The sequence below is a fragment of the Fukomys damarensis genome, unplaced genomic scaffold (assembly GCF_012274545.1).
Source record: "Fukomys damarensis isolate Sample0158 unplaced genomic scaffold, DMR_v1.0_HiC HiC_scaffold_4, whole genome shotgun sequence".
Lineage (NCBI taxonomy): Eukaryota > Metazoa > Chordata > Mammalia > Rodentia > Bathyergidae > Fukomys > Fukomys damarensis.
The window spans coordinates 19,263,381-19,285,248 of NW_022900916.1; the positions used below are offsets into that span (position 1 = coordinate 19,263,381).

Genomic DNA, 21,868 nt, shown 5'->3' on the forward strand with positions numbered 1-21,868 from the left:
CTTCCCTCAAAGTGATGGGGTCATATGTGTTGGCCACCATGCCTGGCTCCAAATTCTTTTTAAAAGCACTGAAAGAGTATATTCTTGCCTTCTCATCTAAGACATTTTTTTTTAATATACTGGGGATCGAACTCAGGACCTTATGCAGCAGGTGCAGGAGCCACTGAGCCAAATCCCCGGCCCTCATCGAAGACATTTTCAATGCTCTATTTTCGATACTATCTTTAAAAATGTAATCAGGTTGACCCATTTCAAAAAGCTACCTTTGATTCCTAAACTTCTCTTTTAAATACGACACCAAGAAGCCAATTCATTCATTTCTATTAACTGTGCAGTGTTAGGCCCCTGCATAAAATAGAGATGTCGCAACCAGGAACCTGCCTCCAAAGATAGCAGACAAGAGGGAAACCAGACGCATATAAATGAGATTATAAAATCGTCTGCACTTGAGATTCCAATACAGCTAGGGGACATACTATTTTGTAAGTTTTGGGGTGGTTTTTTTTCAAGATTAGAGGACACCTGCCAAACAGTGGCTCAGTTTACGCTTTCTACCAGGGGAAGGACTCTCAGCAACTGACTCATAGGCCTTTGCTCTTCGCCAACAAAGGACAGCAGAAAGTTTCGTTTTTCTGCTCAAGCGCTGAGGAGCTTTCCTACCAGCCCTTCAGCCTCGGCGTGAGTCTTGGTCTGCGATGGATGAGGCAAGTGAGGTGCCGGCCGTGGTGCAAGGTCAAAGGGGGCACCAGAAACTCCGCTTTTAAAATAAGTATCTTAATGCAATCAAGCCAAGATTGGTAGTGCTTCCTTTTGTTTTTCCACAAACTCCCCTGTGACTTGGCAGGGAACCAGTTCGCGAGTACCTTCTGCACCTGTCGCCACTCACGTCTGATTTTCAGGAGCCTGATTCGGCTGATGCCTCTGGAATCCCTGAAATGGGGAGCGGGTGCCTCCTCCCGGGCCTCTGGCTCTTGCCTGGGCACAGCCGAGCTCCTCTCTCCACTTATCCTTGTCTGGAAGCTCGAGGGCGCTTCGGGGCCACCCACAGCGTCACAGAAGCCAGGCAGCGACCTCAGGTCTCCCGGCTTGAGATTGGCTTTTAGAGAATAAACTGATGTGACGGAACAGTGAGCCGCAGTGACCTCCCCCAGGGTTACCAGCGCCGCCTGTTGCCCTTGAGCCACAACCCCATGCCACGGGCCTTCAGTCACCGCAGGCCCCCTCCGGCCCCAGAACAGGCCCTGCTCAGCAGCCACCGGGTAAGTGGCCCGGCCCCAGCGCCCGCCGGTCTGGGCCTAGCCGGCTGAGGGACAGTAAGCCCCATCCTGTTCCCTACCTGGGCCAAAGGTTCAGAATGTCCTGGGTAGAGCCTGGGGACTGTGGGAGTCTGAAGGAACAGATTTATCTCCTCTTAGCAACCTCTGCTGCTCTAATGAGGGTGGTCACTAATTAAGGACTCCTGAATCTCCACACACCCGCGCACACACGCACTACATATACATCACTGTAACACACACTCCTGATATTGGGATATGTACCTATATTACAAATCTGAAGTATGATCAAAATATACCATCAGTGATTAAATTTTTAAAAATGTATTACAGTAAAAGACACATTCCCATTAACCCCCTCAGAATACTTTCCCTCACTTAGAATACACTTATCCCATTTTCTTGTTGCTTTCTGAAGCTGTTCTGGAAATTCTTTTTCCAGAGGGTCTTTCAGAGGTGTGATCAAAACTACAGAAATGCTGCTGCAGAAAGTCCTCCAACAGAAAGGCAGGCTGACTTGTCTGGAAAGCCTTGGAGCTGTTGTGGTTAAACCAGGCTGAGTGTCTTATAATGAATTTGAAACTGCTCACACTAAGCCCTGTAATGTGTGGTGCGTACTGTGTGTAGTTATGGGAGCTGATTATCAGAGATGGTATTTTCTCCTATGGACTTCACTGCAGACTTTATGCTTCTAGGAATTAATAGTCCCAACAATTTAAAAGCATTTTCCTGTTGTGTCTAGACTGTAAGTCATTGGACAGTAGAAGGAACAAACCACTTGCTCCTTGGACTCACGTAACTCCCCAGTGCTGTGTATCCTCCCTGACACCTCTGATGAGATCTGCACTTCTGTGTTCCTACCGGGTCCTCGACCTCTTATCTTCTTTCCAAGTCACCTTCTCTTCATCAAGTCGCACATCATCTCTCCAGTGACTTCCTTGCATTTACTCTCTCCCTCCAGGAACTTGCCAGTTCCCACCAGTGTTACCCACACTGCTCATTGCCCATCCCCACCACCATCGCCCTGGGTGGACTCAGGAGCTCCCCACTTGGTGTTATAGAGATGGCCTTGCTTCCCTCTGCCCCTTTGGCTGTGCACTCAAATTGGATCCTGAAAAACTGAGTAACAAAGCACATGATTTTAGAGTACTAACATGGAAGGACACCAAAAGAGAAGGAACAAAAATGCGTTTGTAATAAGTTCATATTGGATATGGCTTAAAAGGTTGATGTGGTTATGGGAAAAATCAGAACTTCACTGGACTTTCTTACATGGATTTTACCATGTAATTAGTTCATATATATGTATTCCATATGTATGTATATATGTGCATAGGTCACAAAAAATTAAGTTAATTTTAAATTAGTTTATATGAACTATGTGATTTTTCAGTCAGAGTTCTCCAAGTATATAGAAGCTTTTGTTGGGCACACTCCCAAGCCTAAATTTCAAAGTTAGCCTCATAATATGATGCCAATCTACCTGTCTTACTTTATTTCTTACAACTGACTTCCACATGCTTTTCATTACAGTGAAAGCCTGTACCAGTGTCACATGTCTCATGCTGTTTCTTCTCTTTTATGCATTTATTCCCTTTTTCCATCAACACCCTGTTTTCTTCTCTCCCTTGAAGGCCCTTCTGTTGGACCTGCCCTGAAGGCTTCTTCTTCCTCTGAATTTGCCAGAGTGTGGTTCCATTTTCTTATAGCCCTTCATACTGGCAACCCTCTCGCATGTCCCTTGCAGCTATTACAAGATACGCTTGTGCAGAGCAGGCACCTTACCCAATTCTTTGCTACATGCACTAGCTAATCCCAGGCCAGATCGAACTACTCACAAGCTGAACTAGGAGATCTATAGTTGTGGCTGAGTGAATATGTTTGGACTTACTATTCTTTTCTTTTTTAGACAGGGTCTCACTATGTAGTTGAGACTGACCAACTGACCTGGAACTCACTATGTAGCCCAGGCTGGTCTCGAACTCACAGTGATCCTCCTGCCTCAGTCTCCCAACTGTTCGCATGTCCCTTGCAGCTATTACAAGATACGCTTGTGCAGAGCAGGCACCTTACCCAATTCTTTGCTACATGCACTAGCTAATCCCAGGCCAGATCGAACTACTCACAAGCTGAACTAGGAGATCTATAGTTGTGGCTGAGTGAATATGTTTGGACTTACTATTCTTTTCTTTTTTAGACAGGGTCTCACTATGTAGTTGAGACTGACCAACTGACCTGGAACTCACTATGTAGCCCAGGCTGGTCTCGAACTCATAGTGATCCTCCTGCCTCAGCCTCTCCCAACTGCTGGGATTACAGGCATGTACTACCATACCCGGCCTGGATTTACTACTCTTAAACATGTTTATCTTAAAGAATGCTTATTGTATACAGCCACTACAGATCATGGCATGACAATTTTTCAAAAAAAAAAAAAAAACAGCATTGCCATCTAATCCAATAAGTCTATGTTTCTGTAGTTACCCAGATGAAGTACCCAAGTTCAGGCTGATCTTAGTGCACCATGTTCATAGGAGCATTATTTACAATAGCCCAAAACATCATTCAACCCAGGTGTCCACTGACTGATGTATAGGCAAAGAAAACATGAATATTACTCAGTCTAGAAAATGAATGGCATTCTGACACATGCTGTCCTATGAATGATTCTGGACATTATGTTAAGAGAAATAAGCCAGTTGTACATGGACAAATATCTGTCCACTTAGATGAGGTTTCTAGAGTACTCAAACCCATAGAGACAGAGAATGATAGTTGCCTCAGGTCGGAGGGAGGAGTAACTGAGAGTCAGTGTTGAATGGGCTTATTACAGAGGACAAGTTCTGGAAAGGGCTGCTGGGTAAATCCCACAGAAATGGGAATGTACTTCTTGCTAACGTGCTTAATGCCACAGACTTAGAAACTCGAAAGTGGTTAAAATGGCAAATTCTGTGGTATGTATCATTTACAATGTGAAAACTAGCAGGGAAAAGGAGCTGTTTGTGCTTCCTTAGCTGAATGAATGAGTGTACTGCTGATAAAGCTGGGTATGGGCTGGCACCTTCAGCCACCCCACTACAGATTCACTGAAGCCTGAAACTGCTTGGCACATCTCCATGTTCCTTGGTACTTTGATGCTGATACTTTGTATCAACTCATACAAAAATTTGAGTTGGAAAGAAATATTCCATGATAAAGAGCTTGTGCATAATTGATCATGACAGCGATTTACATAGTATGCAAATACTTTCAGTTTCCTCTTTTATAGCTTCTAAATTTGACTTAAATCCTTATTTATTCCATGCTTAAAATTTTCAAAATACATATTACTTTCTGATTGTCAAATTAGTTTGTGTTTAGTCTAAAATACTCAAACATTTTTAAATGTATTACTTGGAGCCAGGGGGGCATGGCACTCACCTATATTTCCAACTTTGGGAGCTGAGGCTGAGGCAGGAAAATCACTTGCACCCATGAGTAACAGGGAGAACCTGCTTCATAAAACAAAACTATATTGCCTAAGAAGGGAAACTTCCTCATAATCTCAAATGATGACTTTTGGGAACAGTTTGGAGTGTGTATCATTGCACACACTATGCTATGGATGTTATTTTTAACAAAAACATTGCTCCCCTTATATAGATTATATTGCCATTTCTTCTTTTACATAAAATCATATTTTGCACATCTTTGTATGTCTAAGTACCTATGAGTACTAGGATTCCCTAGAGAAACACAAGCAACAAGATGTATAAATACCGAGGGGGATTCCTTACGGGAACTGTTTCCTCGACTGCGATGGCTGACAAGTCCCAGGACCTGCTGTCCCCAAGCATGTGGCTCAGGAAAGACAGGGTTGGAGTTGAGCCCACGTCCTAAGGCTGGGCCCAGGATGCTGGTGTCTGCAGGTGGTGAGGACGGGTGGCCCTGCTGCAGAGAGAATGCGAATTTGTCCTTCCTCTGCCTTTTTGTTCCATTTTTGGCCTTGGTGGATTGGTGATGCCCCCCCATATTGGTGAACTCTTTCCTCACTTTACAATTCGAATACCAGCCTCTTCCGGAAACATGCACAGACATGCACAGAAAAACGTTTTCCCAGCTGCCTGATCCTCCCTGAGCCCAGTTAAGTTAACACATACAATTAACCATTGCATGTATTTTTAAACTGCTGCACAATGTAAGGTCACACATTAAACTGTGCTGCAATTATTTGGCGTATTTTATAACCACAGGTGAAGTATACTGAAATGAACGATGACACATTTTTCTCTGTGTCCAAACACATATGTTTCTGAGTAATGGAAGTGAATTGGGATAAAGCTGGTTTTTCTTATGTGGGAAACTCAAAGTATAAATAAATTAAAGAGCAAAATAAAAGACACAAAATAGGAAACAGGGAAATAAAACTGTTGCAAATGAGTAGGAAACCAAGAGATAAAGGGAGAAGGGAAGGAGGGAAGGAGAGAGAAAGGAGAAGAAAAAAGAATTAAGATATGTTATGTACAAGTGCCAACACCCCATAATGAAGGCAATCATTACGTACTACAAACATGTACTAATAAAAAATGTAAAAAAGTTAAATCAAATAAAAATAGAGTTCTCAGAAAAAATATATTCATAACTTTAACAGACAACTGCATCATTTTAATTCTGTTTTGACTGGCTTCAACCACCCAAACACTTTGGAAACACATAGCAGTGGCCGAAAGAGTAGATAGTTAAAGTTAAAATACCTGAATAAGAACAGCTAAGCCTGATCCAGTGAGCTTTTCCAAGATTCAACTTGTAATAAAACACAGATAAAAATACCTAAGCCTGAGCCTATGCCTTCTCCAAGCCCCTAGGTTGAGCTTGCTTGACAAGAATTCAAAAGAATTTAGAACTGTCACTTTACAGCTGCCTTCTATTACTAGGATATCTCTTTCCTTGCTGCTTTAAATATTTGTTCATATCAACAAATTTAGCTGTCCTTAAAGTGCTCTACTAAATGTGAAAAAAAAAATTGCCCAAACTTTAAGAATCATTTGCGGACATTACAACCTTACCACCCACAACAAATCCCAACTGAAATTTGTTGATTATTTTTTATTCTGATAGTTACAATGTTTATTATAGTCCAGAATTGCAGCAATTATACCTACACATCCTGCTGTGTCTGTTAGCTTTGCTCTTTCATGGCAGGATAGATTCTAATTTTTCCATATCATCTCAGGTCATGTGGCCTACAAATGTTATTTTGTAAATTTAGCAAAGAAACTTTAAGAAGAACTACTTCAATAGCTGTTGCTGGATTTGTATTTTCCAAGCAAAACCTATGGGGAAAGTGTTGCTGTTTCTTCACAAAAATTACCACAGTGTGAATTTGTTAATAACTCTTGAAGAATGAAGATTATTTTTGCTTGTCAAGCAAGGGAAACTACATTTATTAATTTATTAGAAATATGATATTTATTCACTCACTCACTCATTGGTTTGATAATTGAGAACTTACTGAGTGCCAAGCATGGTATAGTAGGTGATAAAAAGAATCTCTTATAACAATACACCGTATAATAATAATTTTTAAAAACCAAATTACTTTGCCTCATAGAAAATCAAAAACTTGTTTTGGGTGTATATGTACACATGCACCTTTTTTTCTCTCTGATTAAAAATTATTTACACATCTCTGCCCAAGATTAAGAATAATGAAATGCAACCACAAAAAGGAGTAAATAATATATAATTGTAGTGTTGGAATTAATCATTCTAGAGTGGTTGCCTCCAAATTCACCTTTCTTTTGATCTTCTGGCAGATGTATTGTTATTGACTGCAAATGTCTCAGTATTTTTGCTCATTGGAATGTGGTTTTGACAGATTAATTATATGTTATCAGGCAATTGAAGATCAGCTAAAGATATGTGGCCACAAGAGGGATGCTGATGTCTTTGAGCTGTTCCTCTCTCAAAAGTAAGTGTTTTTTAATTTTTTTTAAAAAGGCTTATGTTACAATCTCCAATAGATTCAAATGTTCTTTTCCATTTCCTCCTACACTTCAGAGACTGGATAGACAACCTCACTCCAATTACTTCACTATTTTGTAGGGATCCACTGTTTTTTATGGAAAAGGTAGGATATTAAAATGGATAAAAACAAAGACTAATGAGCCAGGCTGAATTTGAATCCTAGATCTATCTTTTCTAACTGGATGATCTTGAGATATTATATAGCCTTTCTTTCTGTTAGGATTATTACTTTTAGCAAATAAAAAAATTAGGATGCCCAATTAAAGCTTAATTTTAGAGAAACAATATAATTTCCTTAGTATAAGTCTGTTTCACACATTATTTGGAAAATATCTTGTTTCTCTGAAACTCAAATGCAACCTGGTATCCTGTACTTTCCCCTGCAATTCAATTTTCTGTATATAATAATATTACTTTATTCACAGGGTTGTGTGAAGATTAGGTGAATTAGTGAAAGTTAGAAGAGATCTTGGTATGCAGTGAGCACTCAGTTATCATTAGTACAGTTAATGTTTATTATTATTAGGCATTATGCTCCATTATAGTCCTGTATAATAATAACCCTTATTATGCTATAACCCTGAACAACTCCTATAATTAATCTTTCCAATAAACAGGAAAATCCGTTCCCATATCAACAGCCCCATTTGGTCCCACACAAACTCCCCAAAATGGCAGATAGCAAAGTGAGTTTTTCTGTAGAATAGTCCCATTGCCTGAGTCAGAATCTAGGTATCAGAAGAGGAAGTGATAGTTACCACAGGAGTGCATCCCTGGTGGAAGAATATGTTTGCACCCCACCATATTATGATACAGTAAGAAGACCTTTGCCAGATGTGGGCCTTGAACCTCTAGCTGCCCAACCTCTGGAATTGTAAGACACAAATCTCTATTCTCTATAAGTTATTCATTCTCGGGTATGCCATTATAGTAACATGTGTTAGTCAGCTTTCCTGGCAATGAGATACAATACCCAATACCCACAAATTAGAGCTGCTTACTCTGCTCACAGTTTCACGGATTCAGTCTATCATCAGCTGTTCCAAGGCAAGAACATCATGACAGAAGGGAGTGGTGGAGCAAAGGTCACAGAAGCCAAGAAGTAGATCAGAAGAACAGTGCCAGAGAGGAAGGGTCCAGGGACCAAATACAGACTCAAGTATAGACCCGTGACCCAGAGACACACAGGAGTGTGCTTTCCTAGACCTCGGGGTGCCTCCCAGGTCAATCAACTTCACAGTCCAGTTTAACCATCACTCAGCACACAATGGACTTAGACGCTATTACTAGTCTTCATTTTCCTCCTTCATGTTCTTCAGTGATTATGAATTCTATGTATTATTTTTAAATAGGCTTGTCCTATTTTTATTGATGTGTAGTCTTTGAAACTCAAGCTTCTTCATAAAAAAAAGGAAAAAAGAGAAAATGTCCTAGTTTGTCAATGAACTTAGTCAATTTTATCTCTCGTGAGTCAGGTAAATTCTTTATTAATAAATACATTTATTTTATAATTAAATTTTTTTTCTTAATGTATTAGTACAGAAAAAAATGTTTATCTTTGTAGCAGCCCTGAATCTCTTGGCAGAAAGGGAATAAAGAGATGACTAATTTGAAATTTTAAACATGTATATATTGTAGAATGGAACAGATATAATAAAGAATTCAAATAGATTTAAGGCCATGATTTGACCCTTTCCAAAGATCAATTTTACAAAAGTTATAAATATTTTATATGCTCAATAGGTTTCATATCTAAGCCTATCATGGTTTTGACAATTGTACAATATTAATCACTAGGGTAAGTAGACAGAATAGTTTTAAAACATTAGAAAAATTCACAACATGTAATATTGATCCTCTGATCATAAATATTTAATGTTCTTACATGATGGACAATACCTTTTATAGCCTTAGAGTACTAAATTACCATTTAATTTAGCTGGTGGAAAATATTTCACAGTGCAGAGGCCAATAAACAGAGTGAAATGGCGATTTGCTGAAGTCTCTGTTGGAAAATGAAAAGCATTTTATCAGTGTCGCCATGAGTAATCATGGAAAGCACATTGTAATGAGTGTTAGCGCTACTGATGGCCATCATGAGTAGTAGAATTACTATTATTGTCTTCAGTTGTTTTCACCTTAAAATGTAACCACTCCTAACTGGTTTAGGACAGGCTTTTTATGAGCAGAACAAACCTTTCCAATTTAAAAGAGTTAAAGTTCCCTCAAAAAAGTGAATCAGGCCTGCCTGCCTGCGATCACCCGGCGGCGAGCGCGCAAGCTTCCGGCCTGTGCACAAGCTCCTGGCCTGCGCGACAACAGACCCAGGAAGGAAGGTAGCTGCGTGGGCGCCCTTGAAACACCCACACGACACCCCCCCACCCCACCCCGGTTCTCAAAGCTCCTGATTGGGCCAGTCCTTAGACCAACTCTACAGAGGCATAGGTTCCCATGAAGGGTAGTTTTCTGAGCTCCCAACTTTGAACATCTTTAAAGAAAGGGCAGGGGAAACCTGTAATAGAACTGAGTGGAGTTCAACCCTGAGGGTAAGGAAACTAAAGTTAGGCCTTGTAGATTGTGTTCAGTCTCAGTCGTGAGGAACAGCCATTGGCTAGCTAAGTCCAGGGGATTGGGTTCCGCATATGGCTGTGCATGTGGTATAATATGAGATCAGAGATAGCCTGAAAGAGGACCTTCAAATTCTTTTTCTTTCTCTCTCTCTTTTCTCTTTTTTCCTCATTCCACCCTAAAATTTCTTTCTTTTTTCTGTCCTCTCTCTCCAACTCAGTCTCTTGCTCCACCATAGTGTCCCTCATCTCCCTTTTTATTCCAGCTCCTGAATAACTCAGACTTCTTCTTTTATTATTTTTTGTTTTTAGGAGGGGTTTCTCTTTATGTTCTTTTCTCCAGTCATTTTACCTCACTCATGGCTCTGTACCTTCAAGGGAAGGCAAGCGCCTGTTACTGTTAAGGGGATATATTCCTGTCCTTATTCCTGCACTCTCTCTATCCCCCCTGAAGTTAATAGCTTTGTAAAGATAGTAAGGTAATTCTACAACCTCTGGATTCACTTCAAACCTGCTCTAATTCTTTCACTTATCTAATCCTCTTGTTCTAAGTCGAACCCCCCATCCTAAATGGTAAAGATGCCATATTGAAAAGAATATTCACTGCAAACATACTATGAGCTGCTTCTTGAAATTAATCTAATTCACATGAGTTAAAGGTGATACATTAATGACTACCATAAGTGGTCAGTTGGCAAGCTGTGCCTGATCCTATTGGGCTGCTGAATGTATCAATTGGGACAAAGAGTGGTGATTGATTTAAAGAGTTGTTTTCTCTGATATTATGAAAACGAGAATGTCTATGAGTCATTAGAAACTCAAAAGCTAAAACGCAACTATATTAGGAAGATTTAAGTAATACCCAGAAATTAAAGAAGGACAACCCAACAATAAAAATAAAAATGAGAAAACACTTAAGCAAGACACAAAAACAAATATCCAGTTCACCAATAGCAAATAGTAGGACAAATGAGGATGAAAAGTCTGATAGTGAACCAACAGGACTCCCTGGACCCATAGCACAGGAGGTAACAAAATTGATCAATCAGGCTCTAGAAAAATTCAAATCAGAAATAATTTCCCAGCTAGCCAGAGAGATGATGAGCAAAATAGAAGTCATGATTCGAGACTCTAGAGCAGAAACTGAGAAAAAAATAGATGAGCTCAAGACTGTGATAGAAGCCATGAAGACTCAGCATAAGAAAGACATGGAAACAATGAATGCCCAACAGAGGAAAGAAATGGAATCCATAAAACAGATTCAAACAGATATCCAGGAGATTAAAAACTCTATTGAAAGTGTACGAAACAGAATAAAAGATTGCGAAGATAGAATTTCAGATATAGAAGATAGGATAGCAGTCAGTGACCGTGAAAAAAGAGGTCTATTAAAAACAGTAAGGGATCATGAGAAATCAATCCAACAACTCCTAGACGATACAAAGAAAAATAACATAAGACTGATAGGAATTCATGAAAAAACAGGAGAAAACACAAATGATATAAAAAAGCTCTTCACAGAATTAATGACAGAAAACTTCCCAAACAGAAGGGAAGAATTAGACATACAGATAAGTGAGGCATATAGAACCCCAACTAGCCACGATCAAAAAAAATCTACACCTAGACATATAATAATCAAGATTCCAGAAATCCAACAGAAAAACAAAATACTACAAGCAGTAAGAGAAAAGAAACAAATCACATGCAAAGGGAAGCCCATTAGAATCACAGCAGACTTTTCAACACAAACCCTTAGGTCAAGGAGAGCCTGGAGTGAGGTATTCCAAGTCCTAAAAGAAAAGAATCTCCAACCTAGACTTTTGTATCCTGCAAAACTCTCTTTCAAAATAGATGGGGAAATAAAATACTTCCACGACAAAGAGCACCTGAGAAATTTCATGAACACCAAACCAGCACTGCAAGGAATTCTAAACAATATCCTAGAAAAGGACAACGAAATTCACAATAACATGAGGCCCAACAGACCAAATCAAATAGGCAAGGCAAGAAACTAAAAGGAGATGGGAGAAAAAGTAAAAAGAGTCAACAAATGGACAAAAACATGACAAGAATAAGTCAAAATATATCAGTTGTAACCATCAATGTTAATGGCCTCAATTCACCAATCAAGAGAAACAGATTGGCAGAATGGATTAAGAAGCAAAATCCAACAATATGTTGTATACAAGAAACACACCTAGTGCAAAAGGAAGTCCATAGACTGAAAGTGAAAGGATGGAAAACAATTCTCCATGCGTCAGGAGTCCAGAAAAAAGCAGGGGTAGCAATCTTATTCTCAGATAAAGTAAATTTCAAACCAAAACTCATTAAGAGAGACAAAGAAGGACACTACATCCTTGTAAAGGGAACAATTCAAGAGGAAGAGCTGACAATCATAAACATATATGCACCAAATATAAATGCCCCCAACTATATAAAACAAATATTAAGTAACATGAAAAACCAAATAAGCACTAATACAATTGTAGTGGGGGATTTAAATACCCCACTATCACAAATTGACAGATCTACTAGGCAGAAAATCAACAATGAAATAATAGAACTGAACCAAGCTTTGGAACACATGGACTTAATAGATGTTTATAGAGTATTCCACCCCCAAAAACCAGAATATACATTCTTTTCGGCTGCACATGGATCATTCTCCAAAATAGACCACATACTGGCTCACAAAACAGGTCTAAATAAATGCAAAAAAATTGAAGTCATCCCCTGTTTATTATCAGATCATAGTGCAATCAAACTAGACATCAATAGCACAAGAAACTATAGAAACTTCACAAGCACATGGAAACTGAACAACACTCTCCTAAACAATCAATGGATTACAGAGGAAATTAAAGAAGAAATTAGACAGTTTTTACAAATAAATGAGAATGCCAATACAACATACAGGAATCTTTGGGACACAATGAAAGCAGTTCTACGTGGAAAATTCATAACATTGAATGCCCACACTAGGAAAACAGAGCGGGCTCAAATAAACAACTTAACGATGAAACTTAGACTCCTAGAAAAACAAGAGCAAGAAAAACCCAAAGCTCGAACAAGAGAGGAAATTATAAAGATCCGAGCAGAAATCAATGCAATTGAAATTAAGAAAACGATACAAAAAATAAATGAAACAAAGAGCTGGTTTTTTGAAAGAATAAATAAAATTGACAAACCCTTAGCTAATCTTATCAAAAAAAGGAAAGAAAAGGCTCAGATCCATGCAATTAGGAATGAAAAAGGCGAAGTCACAACAGATCCGAAAGAAATCCAGAGGATCATGAACACCTACTTTGAGAACCTGTACTCTAATAAAATGGAAAACACAGAAGAAATGGACAGATTTCTAGATACTTATGAATTACCAAAGTTGAACGAAGAAGATAAAAACATTTTAAACACCCCAATCACAATCAGTGAAATTGAAAATGTAATTAAAAACTTACCAACAAAGAAAAGCCCAGGCCCTGATGGATTCACTGCTGAATTTTACAAGACATTTAGAGAAGAACTACTACCATTACTCTTCAAACTTTTCAATGAAATTGAAAGAGAAGCTATACTTCCAAATTCATTCCTGGAAGCAAGTATCACTCTGATTCCCAAACCAGAGAAAGATACAACCAAAAAGGAGAACTACAGACCAATCTCCTTAATGAATATAGATGCAAAAATCCTTAATAAGATACTAGCAAACAGAATACAGAGGATTATTAAGAAGATCATCCATCATGACCAAGTCGGATTTATTCCAGAGATGCAAGGGTGGTTCAACATACGAAAGTCAGTGAATGTAATACATTATATTAACAAAGTCAAGGACAAAAACCATATGATCCTCTCAATAGATGCAGAAAAAGCATTTGATAAAATTCAACACCCATTCATGATAAAAACCCTGCAAAAAATTGGAATAGATGGTCTATACCTCAATTTAATAAAGGCTATTTATGAAAAACCATCAGCCAACATCATATTGAATGGCCAAAAACTGAAAACCTTCATGTTAAAATCAGGAACAAGACAAGGATGCCCACTATCGCCACTTCTCTTCAATATAGTTCTGGAAACATTAGCCACAGCAATTAGACAAGAGAAAGAAATTAAAGCAATAAAGATAGGAAAGGAAGAAGTTAAACTATCATTATTTGCTGATGATATGATACTCTACATTGAAGATCCAAAAAACTCCACCAAAAAACTTCTAGACTTAATTGACAGATTCAGTAAAGTATCTGGATACAAGGTGAATACCCAAAAATCAATAGCCTTTCTATACACAAATAACAGACAGACAGAAAGAGAAATAAGGGAAAAAATTCCTTTTACAATAGCATCCAAAAAAATGAAGTATCTAGGAATCAATCTAACAAAAGAAACAAAAGATCTCTACACTGAAAACTACAGCACTCTGAAAAAAGAAATCGAAGAGGATATAAAAAAATGGAAAGATATCCCCTGCTCCTGGGTAGGAAGAATCAACATAGTGAAAATGGCCATACTACCGAAACTGCTATATACATTCAATGCAATGCCAATTGAAATTCCAACACTATATTTCACAGAACTAGAAAAAAGAATCCAAAAATTCATTTGGAACCACAAGAGACCTAGAATAGCAAAAGCCATTATAGGCAACAGTCACATGGCACCAGGTGTAACAATTCCCAATTTGAAACTATACTACAAAGCCACTGTGATAAAATCAGCATGGTACTGGCAAAGAAATAGGCCTGAGGATCAATGGAACAGACTGGAAGACACAAAAACAAATGCAGATGTACTCAGCTACCTCATCTTCGACAAAGGAGCTCACCATCCTCAGTGGAGGAAAGATAGCCTCTTTAATAAATGGTGTTGGAAAAACTGGATATCAACCTGTCACAGATTAAAATTAGACCCTTATCTTTCGCCATGCACTAAATTAAAATCCAAATGGATTAAAGATCTAAATATTAAAACAGAAACATTAAACTTGCTGGAAAGTAAGTTAGGCAGAACTCTGGAAGACATTGGTATAGGAAAAGACTTTATGAACAAATCCTCAGTAGCACGGGAACTAGCAGAAAGAATCAACAACTGGGATCTCATCTTACTAAAAAGCTTCTGTACTTCAAAAGAAACCATTAGCAGAACTAAGAGACAATCTACAATGTGGGAAAAAATTTTTACCAGCTGTACCTCAGACAAAGGACTATTATCAAGGATATATAAAGAACTCAAAACAATCAGTCCCCCCAAATATAAAGACCCGATCCAAAAATGGGCATCCGAAATGAACAGACATTTCTCATACAAAGAAGTGAAAGCAGCAAGAAAATATATGAAAAAATGTTCCACATCACTGGTCATTCGAGAGATGCAGATGAAAACAACACTGAGATTCCACCTCACCCCACAAAGAATGGCTGCTATCAAGAAATCACACAATAACAAATGTTGGCGGGGTTGTGGGGAGAAAGGAACCCTCCTCCATTGTTGGTGGGAGTGCAGACTAGTGCAACCACTATGGAAATCAATATGGAGATACCTCAAAGAGCTTGGACTGGAGGTTCCATTTGACCCAGCCATCCCTCTGTTGGGTATCTTTCCAAGAGAACTAAAAGAATCATATCACAGAGAAGTATGTGCACCCATGTTTATAGCGGCACAGTTTGTAATAGCTAAATCTTGGAAACAACCTATTTGCCCATCCGTTGGAAACTGGATAAAGAAGTTGTGGTTTTTCTATAAAATGGAATATTACTCAGCCATAAAGAGCGAGAGAATAGATTCATTCACAGGAAAATGGATACATATTGAAGATATACTCCTAAGTGAAATAAATAAGTCACACATGTGTAAATACCAAATAGTTTCCCTGGTGTGAATACTCTGCAACAACGCATAAGATTCTAATAAGATTACTGACATTTAGAAATTTGAAGAAAGGAGCTAAAGGTGTAGGGAAGGTGTGATGCATAGGGGAAGAACAAAAAGGGAAAAGAAAAAAATGTGAGAGAATGAAAAGATGAAAGTAAAGTGTTTGTAGATGGGGAGGGGAGGAGGGGGTGAAGGGAGGGCAGAGGTAAGGGGAAAAAATGAGAATCAAGACTTGCCATGTAGAGGTACATGATCCCAACAATGAATGTAACTGTACTGTATCCCTAAAATGTACCAATAAACTCAATAAAATTAAAAAAAAGTGAATCATATATTATCTAAGAGCTGAAAATTCAGCACTGATATTGCTACTACAAGAAAATTAATAACATCTTAGCACAGTTCACATTTTGAAATATTAATGTATTAAAATAAATTTTGTGAGAAATCCTTTAAGTGCCTCTTGAGATCCTTTGATGCTACCATATAATGACTGCTTTATTCTATCGTCACAGTAAGCAGTGATGGTAACAAGCCACCATTACCACCCAATGCAAGAGATAAAGCACACTAAGGTACAAGCACTCTTTCCCAGACATAGATTGCAGACCCTCAGTGAAAGAGAACATATTAAGTGTGTACGTTTATAACTGAAAATTGCTTTAGAGGAGTGTGCAATATTTTGTTTTTGCACTAGGGAAGTGCACAAAGACTAATGCTGCATGTCAGAAAGACACAGGAGTTTCTTTCAAAAGTCCTCAGCTTGGGTAATTTGAGAATTTTTTTTTAAATTTATAAGAATTAAGAAAAATCTCCCCAAAGCCAGGAAGGATAGGAAGAGGATGAGTGAGAGAAAGAGAAGAAATGGGCAGGTATTTGTTGTACAGAAGAATATCCATTAATACATGTAAAAATGAAAAAAAATTATAAAAATATTCACTTTATGATCTCAAATCTATTGCTTCAGGTAGGAATCATCAATTGAAGCCAATGCAATTGAGAAATAGTTTTTGGGGAATGCAATTTACATGTGGAGTCAGAGTTCAGCCCCTACTCTACAATTATAAAATTTGTGCTTTCATATTAAAGAGACCTGGCAGATACCACTTTAACCTAATGACTGAACTTGCCTTCCCCTACAGTGAGAAAAACTGACATCTGCTGTGTGCTGTCCTCATTACCGTTGTAATTAAGAAGTGAATTATCTTTAATTTAATCATTAGGAAACTATGAGACTAATCATGAACATGGGACATTCTTTTAGATGATTCTTTTGGGCTCGTCAAGAAGTCAATACCAATGGGAAACAAAAGAAGAGTAACTAAATTGTAAAAGACCAAAAGATTATGTAAATTGAATGCAATGTGTAAATGCTGATGAGATTCAGGGTAACAAACTATAAAAGAAACGTAGGGTCAGTGGGGAAATCTGAATGTGAATGGTAAATTAGATAACACTATGGAATTCAACTTTATCTTCTTAGATGTGATTAAAGTATTGTAACTTTGCAGAAGAATATCCTGATTTGTAGCATATGCATACTGAACTATTCAGAGGTCACATGCCTACAGTAATAAGCCTGCAAGTTATTTTTAAATGACTCACAAAAAGTTATTAACCTAAACATATATATTAGATATCAAATCTATTACACAAATAGAATAAGAAAAATATGGCAATATATTAAAAATTATGAAGGTCCTAATAGTGTTCATTCCTTCAACTTTTCTTAGATTTGAAATTTGTCTATGTAAAAATGGGTTAGAAAAGTCTATGTTGCTCAGAAACATTGTTTGCATATTTTTAAAAAATATATATGTTATCATAAAAATTTGGAAAATTTTAGTCTCTCAGAGTCCCAGGGTTAAAAGTAATTGTGAGAGGATGTCACAGTATTGCTGTAGGTGATAAATATAAGAAAAACGTATGTGTGAGTACTGGGGACTCACAATAATACTCTGAGCAGTGAGAGCCTCTAGGTCATATGAGGCAGACTGCCAACTCTCCTCAGAGACCTTGCCCTGCTTGCTGACAGCCCTTTCTGAGCACCCTGCACCTGCCCCTTTGTGTGTGAGCCATAGCAAACAAAGACCAGGCCACAGACAGCTACAATCCGACACTGTCCCACAAGGGCTGATAAACACACACTCTACAGCTGATACACAAGAGAGCACTCCACTCAGCCTCTGTGCCCTGGTGTCCGGCATTTTTCATCTCCTAAATCCAAGCTAGTCAAGACCAGGACTGACCCCAAAGTAAAACCTGTACAGAAAATATTAAAGCAAGAGCCACTTGTGTTTCTCTACATTCACCTGAAAATCCAGTATCTTCTTCGCTTTCTTTTTTCCCTCTGCCCTCTTCTCAGTAAAATCTGTTTTGAAATGAGGTTGCAATAAATCTGGTCATTATGAGATGCATGAGTGTGATAACATGCTCCCCTCAAGTATGTATTCATATTAACTAGCTGATGAAATCTCTACCCAAATGAACAAGGTTATAATGGCAAATTTCAGAAACTAGCAGGCAGTGTGCCAACAATTTTGAAAGAAAGGTCTTTTCCATTACTTCCAAGCTATCTACCTCTATAAACTGCTTACTCATGAGTGAATTCATCATTGCTAATGTTCAGGGGTTTTTTCTTTCCAGGGAACTGACAGAGGTCATTGATCTTTCTAGGTTTAGAAAATTAAAATACTTATGGCTTCATCATAACAAGGTAATAGTATATTTTATTTCTAATAAATTAAAATCTTAATTTCATGTTTTTAAATAGAGTTAATATTTAGAAGTAGTATTACTTTATACCTACATTTAAACAGATAAGAAACTTATATATGACCCACATATCTGGTACATATGTAGCTAGGATCTCTATATCAAATAAAAGTATATCTGGGATCTTGAGTAAGGATGATCTCTGAGATGCTATTAGTGTAGAATTTTACACCTGTCTCTCATGTCCTGGCAAACTGTTCAGTGGAAACTGTTTCTTCCCTGGAAGAAAACTTGGACAGTGCCATTGACTCTTCTCTTAGGTGACACAAAAATCCTGTAGTCCATTTGGTCACAGTTGTAGTCCCATTCATAAATGAGAGTAAATTAATCAACTGTCACTCTTTATTCATAAAAGGGTCACACAGGGCCCCTGAGTCACAGCTGGGGCTGACTGCGGACGACTACATATGCTCTTTATTAACTAGGGCAGAGTGGTTGGCTGGTTTCCTTCCCCTCTGCCTGTACCCAGCCTCCTCCAGGTTTCATATGGGGAGAGGTTGTATGGAAGTAGAAGACAGGCAAGGGAGACATAGTTATTTGTGCTTTGTTTTTCAGTACTAGCAGATCTTCCAAGCTGACTTTTCTCTTTATGGACTATTCAGAAGCTGCCTTGCTAGGGCTCTTAACACCAGCTCCTGTTTACCACTCACTCCTAACCTCACCTTAGTTCTATCTCAATGCCACTTGCAACTTAGGATCTCTGGACATTGGCAAACTATGCCCTGGAGCAGAACCCCTTGTAGTGTTGCAGATCAGCATTCCTGCAGTGGCCCCATATCCATTTCCCAGGACTCACACATCTTTGTCCTGCCGTCAAGGGGCAGGGCCTTATTGTGATCAGCTGCTACTCAGGAAGTTAGCTTTCTCATGAAGCATTGGGCACCAGGCCATCAGGTCCCCAACTGCGTGGAACAAGCCTCAAGCTCACAAAATGTAATCTTTGAAGCGTCTCTTCAGTGATAGGGCTTAGGAGGAAGTACCCTCTCATCCCCTCTGTCATAGTATAGGCCTAAGAGTGAAGCTCTAAACTTTCCAAGCAGAAAAGTAAAACTCAACTAACATTCAAACCCAGACCGTCTTTATGGTTACCTAGTCAGGAGCTCGTTTCATCTTTTAATGACGTGGGGGTTTTTTGGTTTTTTTTCTTTGGTACCAGGAATTGAACTTTGGGACCTTGTGCTTGCAAGGCAGGCAGCAGAACCACTGAGCTAAATCCCCAGCCCAATGATGTGGTTTTTCAATAATTTGTATTCAGTGCATTACACATTGATAACTCGGTGTTTGCATTTTGAATTTATACTTTCCAATGCCAGCTGATTAAAAAAATTCCAACAGTAATCTTCTTTCATGCAGAAGTTCACAGTCACACCAAATCTTTAAATAGCCATGCTTCTAAAAATATTTCAATATTTCATTGCACTTTTGGGTTCTTTTAAACCAAATGATAGGAAATGGAAAACAGTACTGCTTCTTTATTAACTCTATATTAACTTCTATATTAAAGCATGAGTCTCTTAGGCTCGAGGTGATTTCTAGAAGAACAAACACAAATACCTCCAAGGTCTGGACAGCCAACAACTAGAATAGAAAGCACATGCATCCCTCAAGGCCATATGGGTTCACTCTGCCAAAAATTACCCTGGGTCACAGCATGCGACCTCTGATTGGAAAGCATGGGGCTCATCATGTGTGGCACACATGACTCGTCTGTTTTTAGTGTGTGCCTCATGTGGTGCTGAGCGATATTTAGTTCTGAAGGGAAGAGCAGGTGAGAGTGTTGGCATTGTGTCTAAAGGGAGACATAGAATTAGGGGTTTTGTAGCATGTTTGGGCTTACTGGGAGTAGCTATTGTCTGACTTCCAATCACTCTTTGAATTTTCACACAGTTGACCTGCAGATGCATTAGGTACAACAGAAAGGATTACATGCTTTGTCCACTATTTTATTCTTTAAAAAAAATGTTTTTTGTTTCCTTTTATTTTTTGTCTTCGTGTTTTAATTATTTTCGAATTTTATTTTATTAGTACATGTTTGTAGTATGTGCATCTTACAGTTGTCTTGCGGAGTTGGTATGTGTTACACAACTTCTTCCTTTTTTTTTTTAATCACCTTCCCTCTCACTTCCTCCTTTCTCCTCTAGTTCTCTTTTCTCCCTTTTACATTCTCATTGATATTGTTCATCTTAGTTCAGATTTATGGCACATAATGTCCATAGTCACTGAGGTTATTAGGACCTTGTAGCTGGTATATCTTGACTCTATTTCCGCATCCCCTCCCCCTCAGCACGCACCCTGTCCTATGTACAGGAAGATATCCATTTCCTTGTTTACTTCTATCCTTCCTCCATTTTTCCTAGATTGTGCTCTGCCTTAGCCAGACCAGAGCTACCATGTGGCATTCAAGTTTGCGTGTCTGATTTCTTTTACTCAATATTACATTTTCTAGGTGCATCCATTTTCCTAAAAATGTCTCAGATTTGTCCTTTATAGCTAGCTGAGTTATATTCCATGAAATATAGATACCACAAATTTCTTTAACCAGTCATCTGTTGATGGGTATACAGGCTGTTTCCTAGATTTAGCTGTTATGAATTATGCTGCTATAAACATTTGTGTGCATGTCATCACTGTAGTGCGATGTCTTAAGCTCTTTGGAGAGGATACCTAGAAGGGGATAACTAAGTCATCTGGAATTTCTATTTAGTTCTTTGAGAAATCTCCATTCTAATTTCCTTAATGGTTGTACTAGTTTCTATTTCCACCAACCCCATAGAAGTGTTTCTTCTTCACCACAGCCTTGCCAGCATGTGTTGATTTATACATGGTGCTGCATGTCTTGTCTCTGCTACTAAGGAGGCAAAAGCAGGATTGCATGAGCCCAGGAATTGGAGCTGAGATTAAATGAGATAGTGAGGCATTTAAAAAAAAAATAAAGATTTCTTTCTTTAAAAAACCCTTGGCTTGTTATGTGCTTTTGTTATGCTATTAAGATTTGCTCTTTTTACCTATCTTCCCAACATTCAGCACATATTGAGAACTTGGTAAGTAGCACAACTTTTTTGTACTTTAGGAAAGACTATTGTAACATATAATCAGCAAATCACAATTTAAAGACAGAAGAAATTATTTTATTGTGCTAGTAGAAACATTTGACAAAGAATTCTTTGAATAGTAGTATAGTATAGTCCTCCTCTCTTGGTGGGAAATATGTTCCAAGGCAGCACCTGCCCCACCTGAAATGACAGATGCTACCAAATCCTGTATGTACTGTTTTTCCCATACATACGTACACACCTATGATAAAGACTAATTTATAAGCTAAGCATGGTAAGAGATTAACAACAACTAATAAAGAGATAAAAACATTTA

General features: G+C 38.4%; 1 protein-coding gene across 4 annotated transcripts in view; it reads left to right on the forward strand.

Annotated features, from left to right (window-relative positions):
- Positions 1-1,141: 1,141 nt before the first annotated feature.
- The window catches only part of Lrrc72 (leucine rich repeat containing 72), a 65,907-nt gene continuing 45,180 nt past the window's right edge, over positions 1,142-21,868 (forward strand). For 3 of the 4 annotated variants that reach the window (XM_010643340.2, XM_010643341.2, XM_010643339.2), the window contains exons 1-3: positions 1,142-1,259; positions 7,151-7,224; positions 18,371-18,440. In XM_010643340.2, the coding sequence (XP_010641642.1) occupies positions 1,191-1,259; positions 7,151-7,224; positions 18,371-18,440 (213 nt within the window). In that variant the 5' untranslated portion in view covers positions 1,142-1,190. The remainder of the gene's footprint in view (positions 1,260-7,150; positions 7,225-18,370; positions 18,441-21,868) is intronic. The other variant, XM_019210538.2, reaches the window with a different exon arrangement.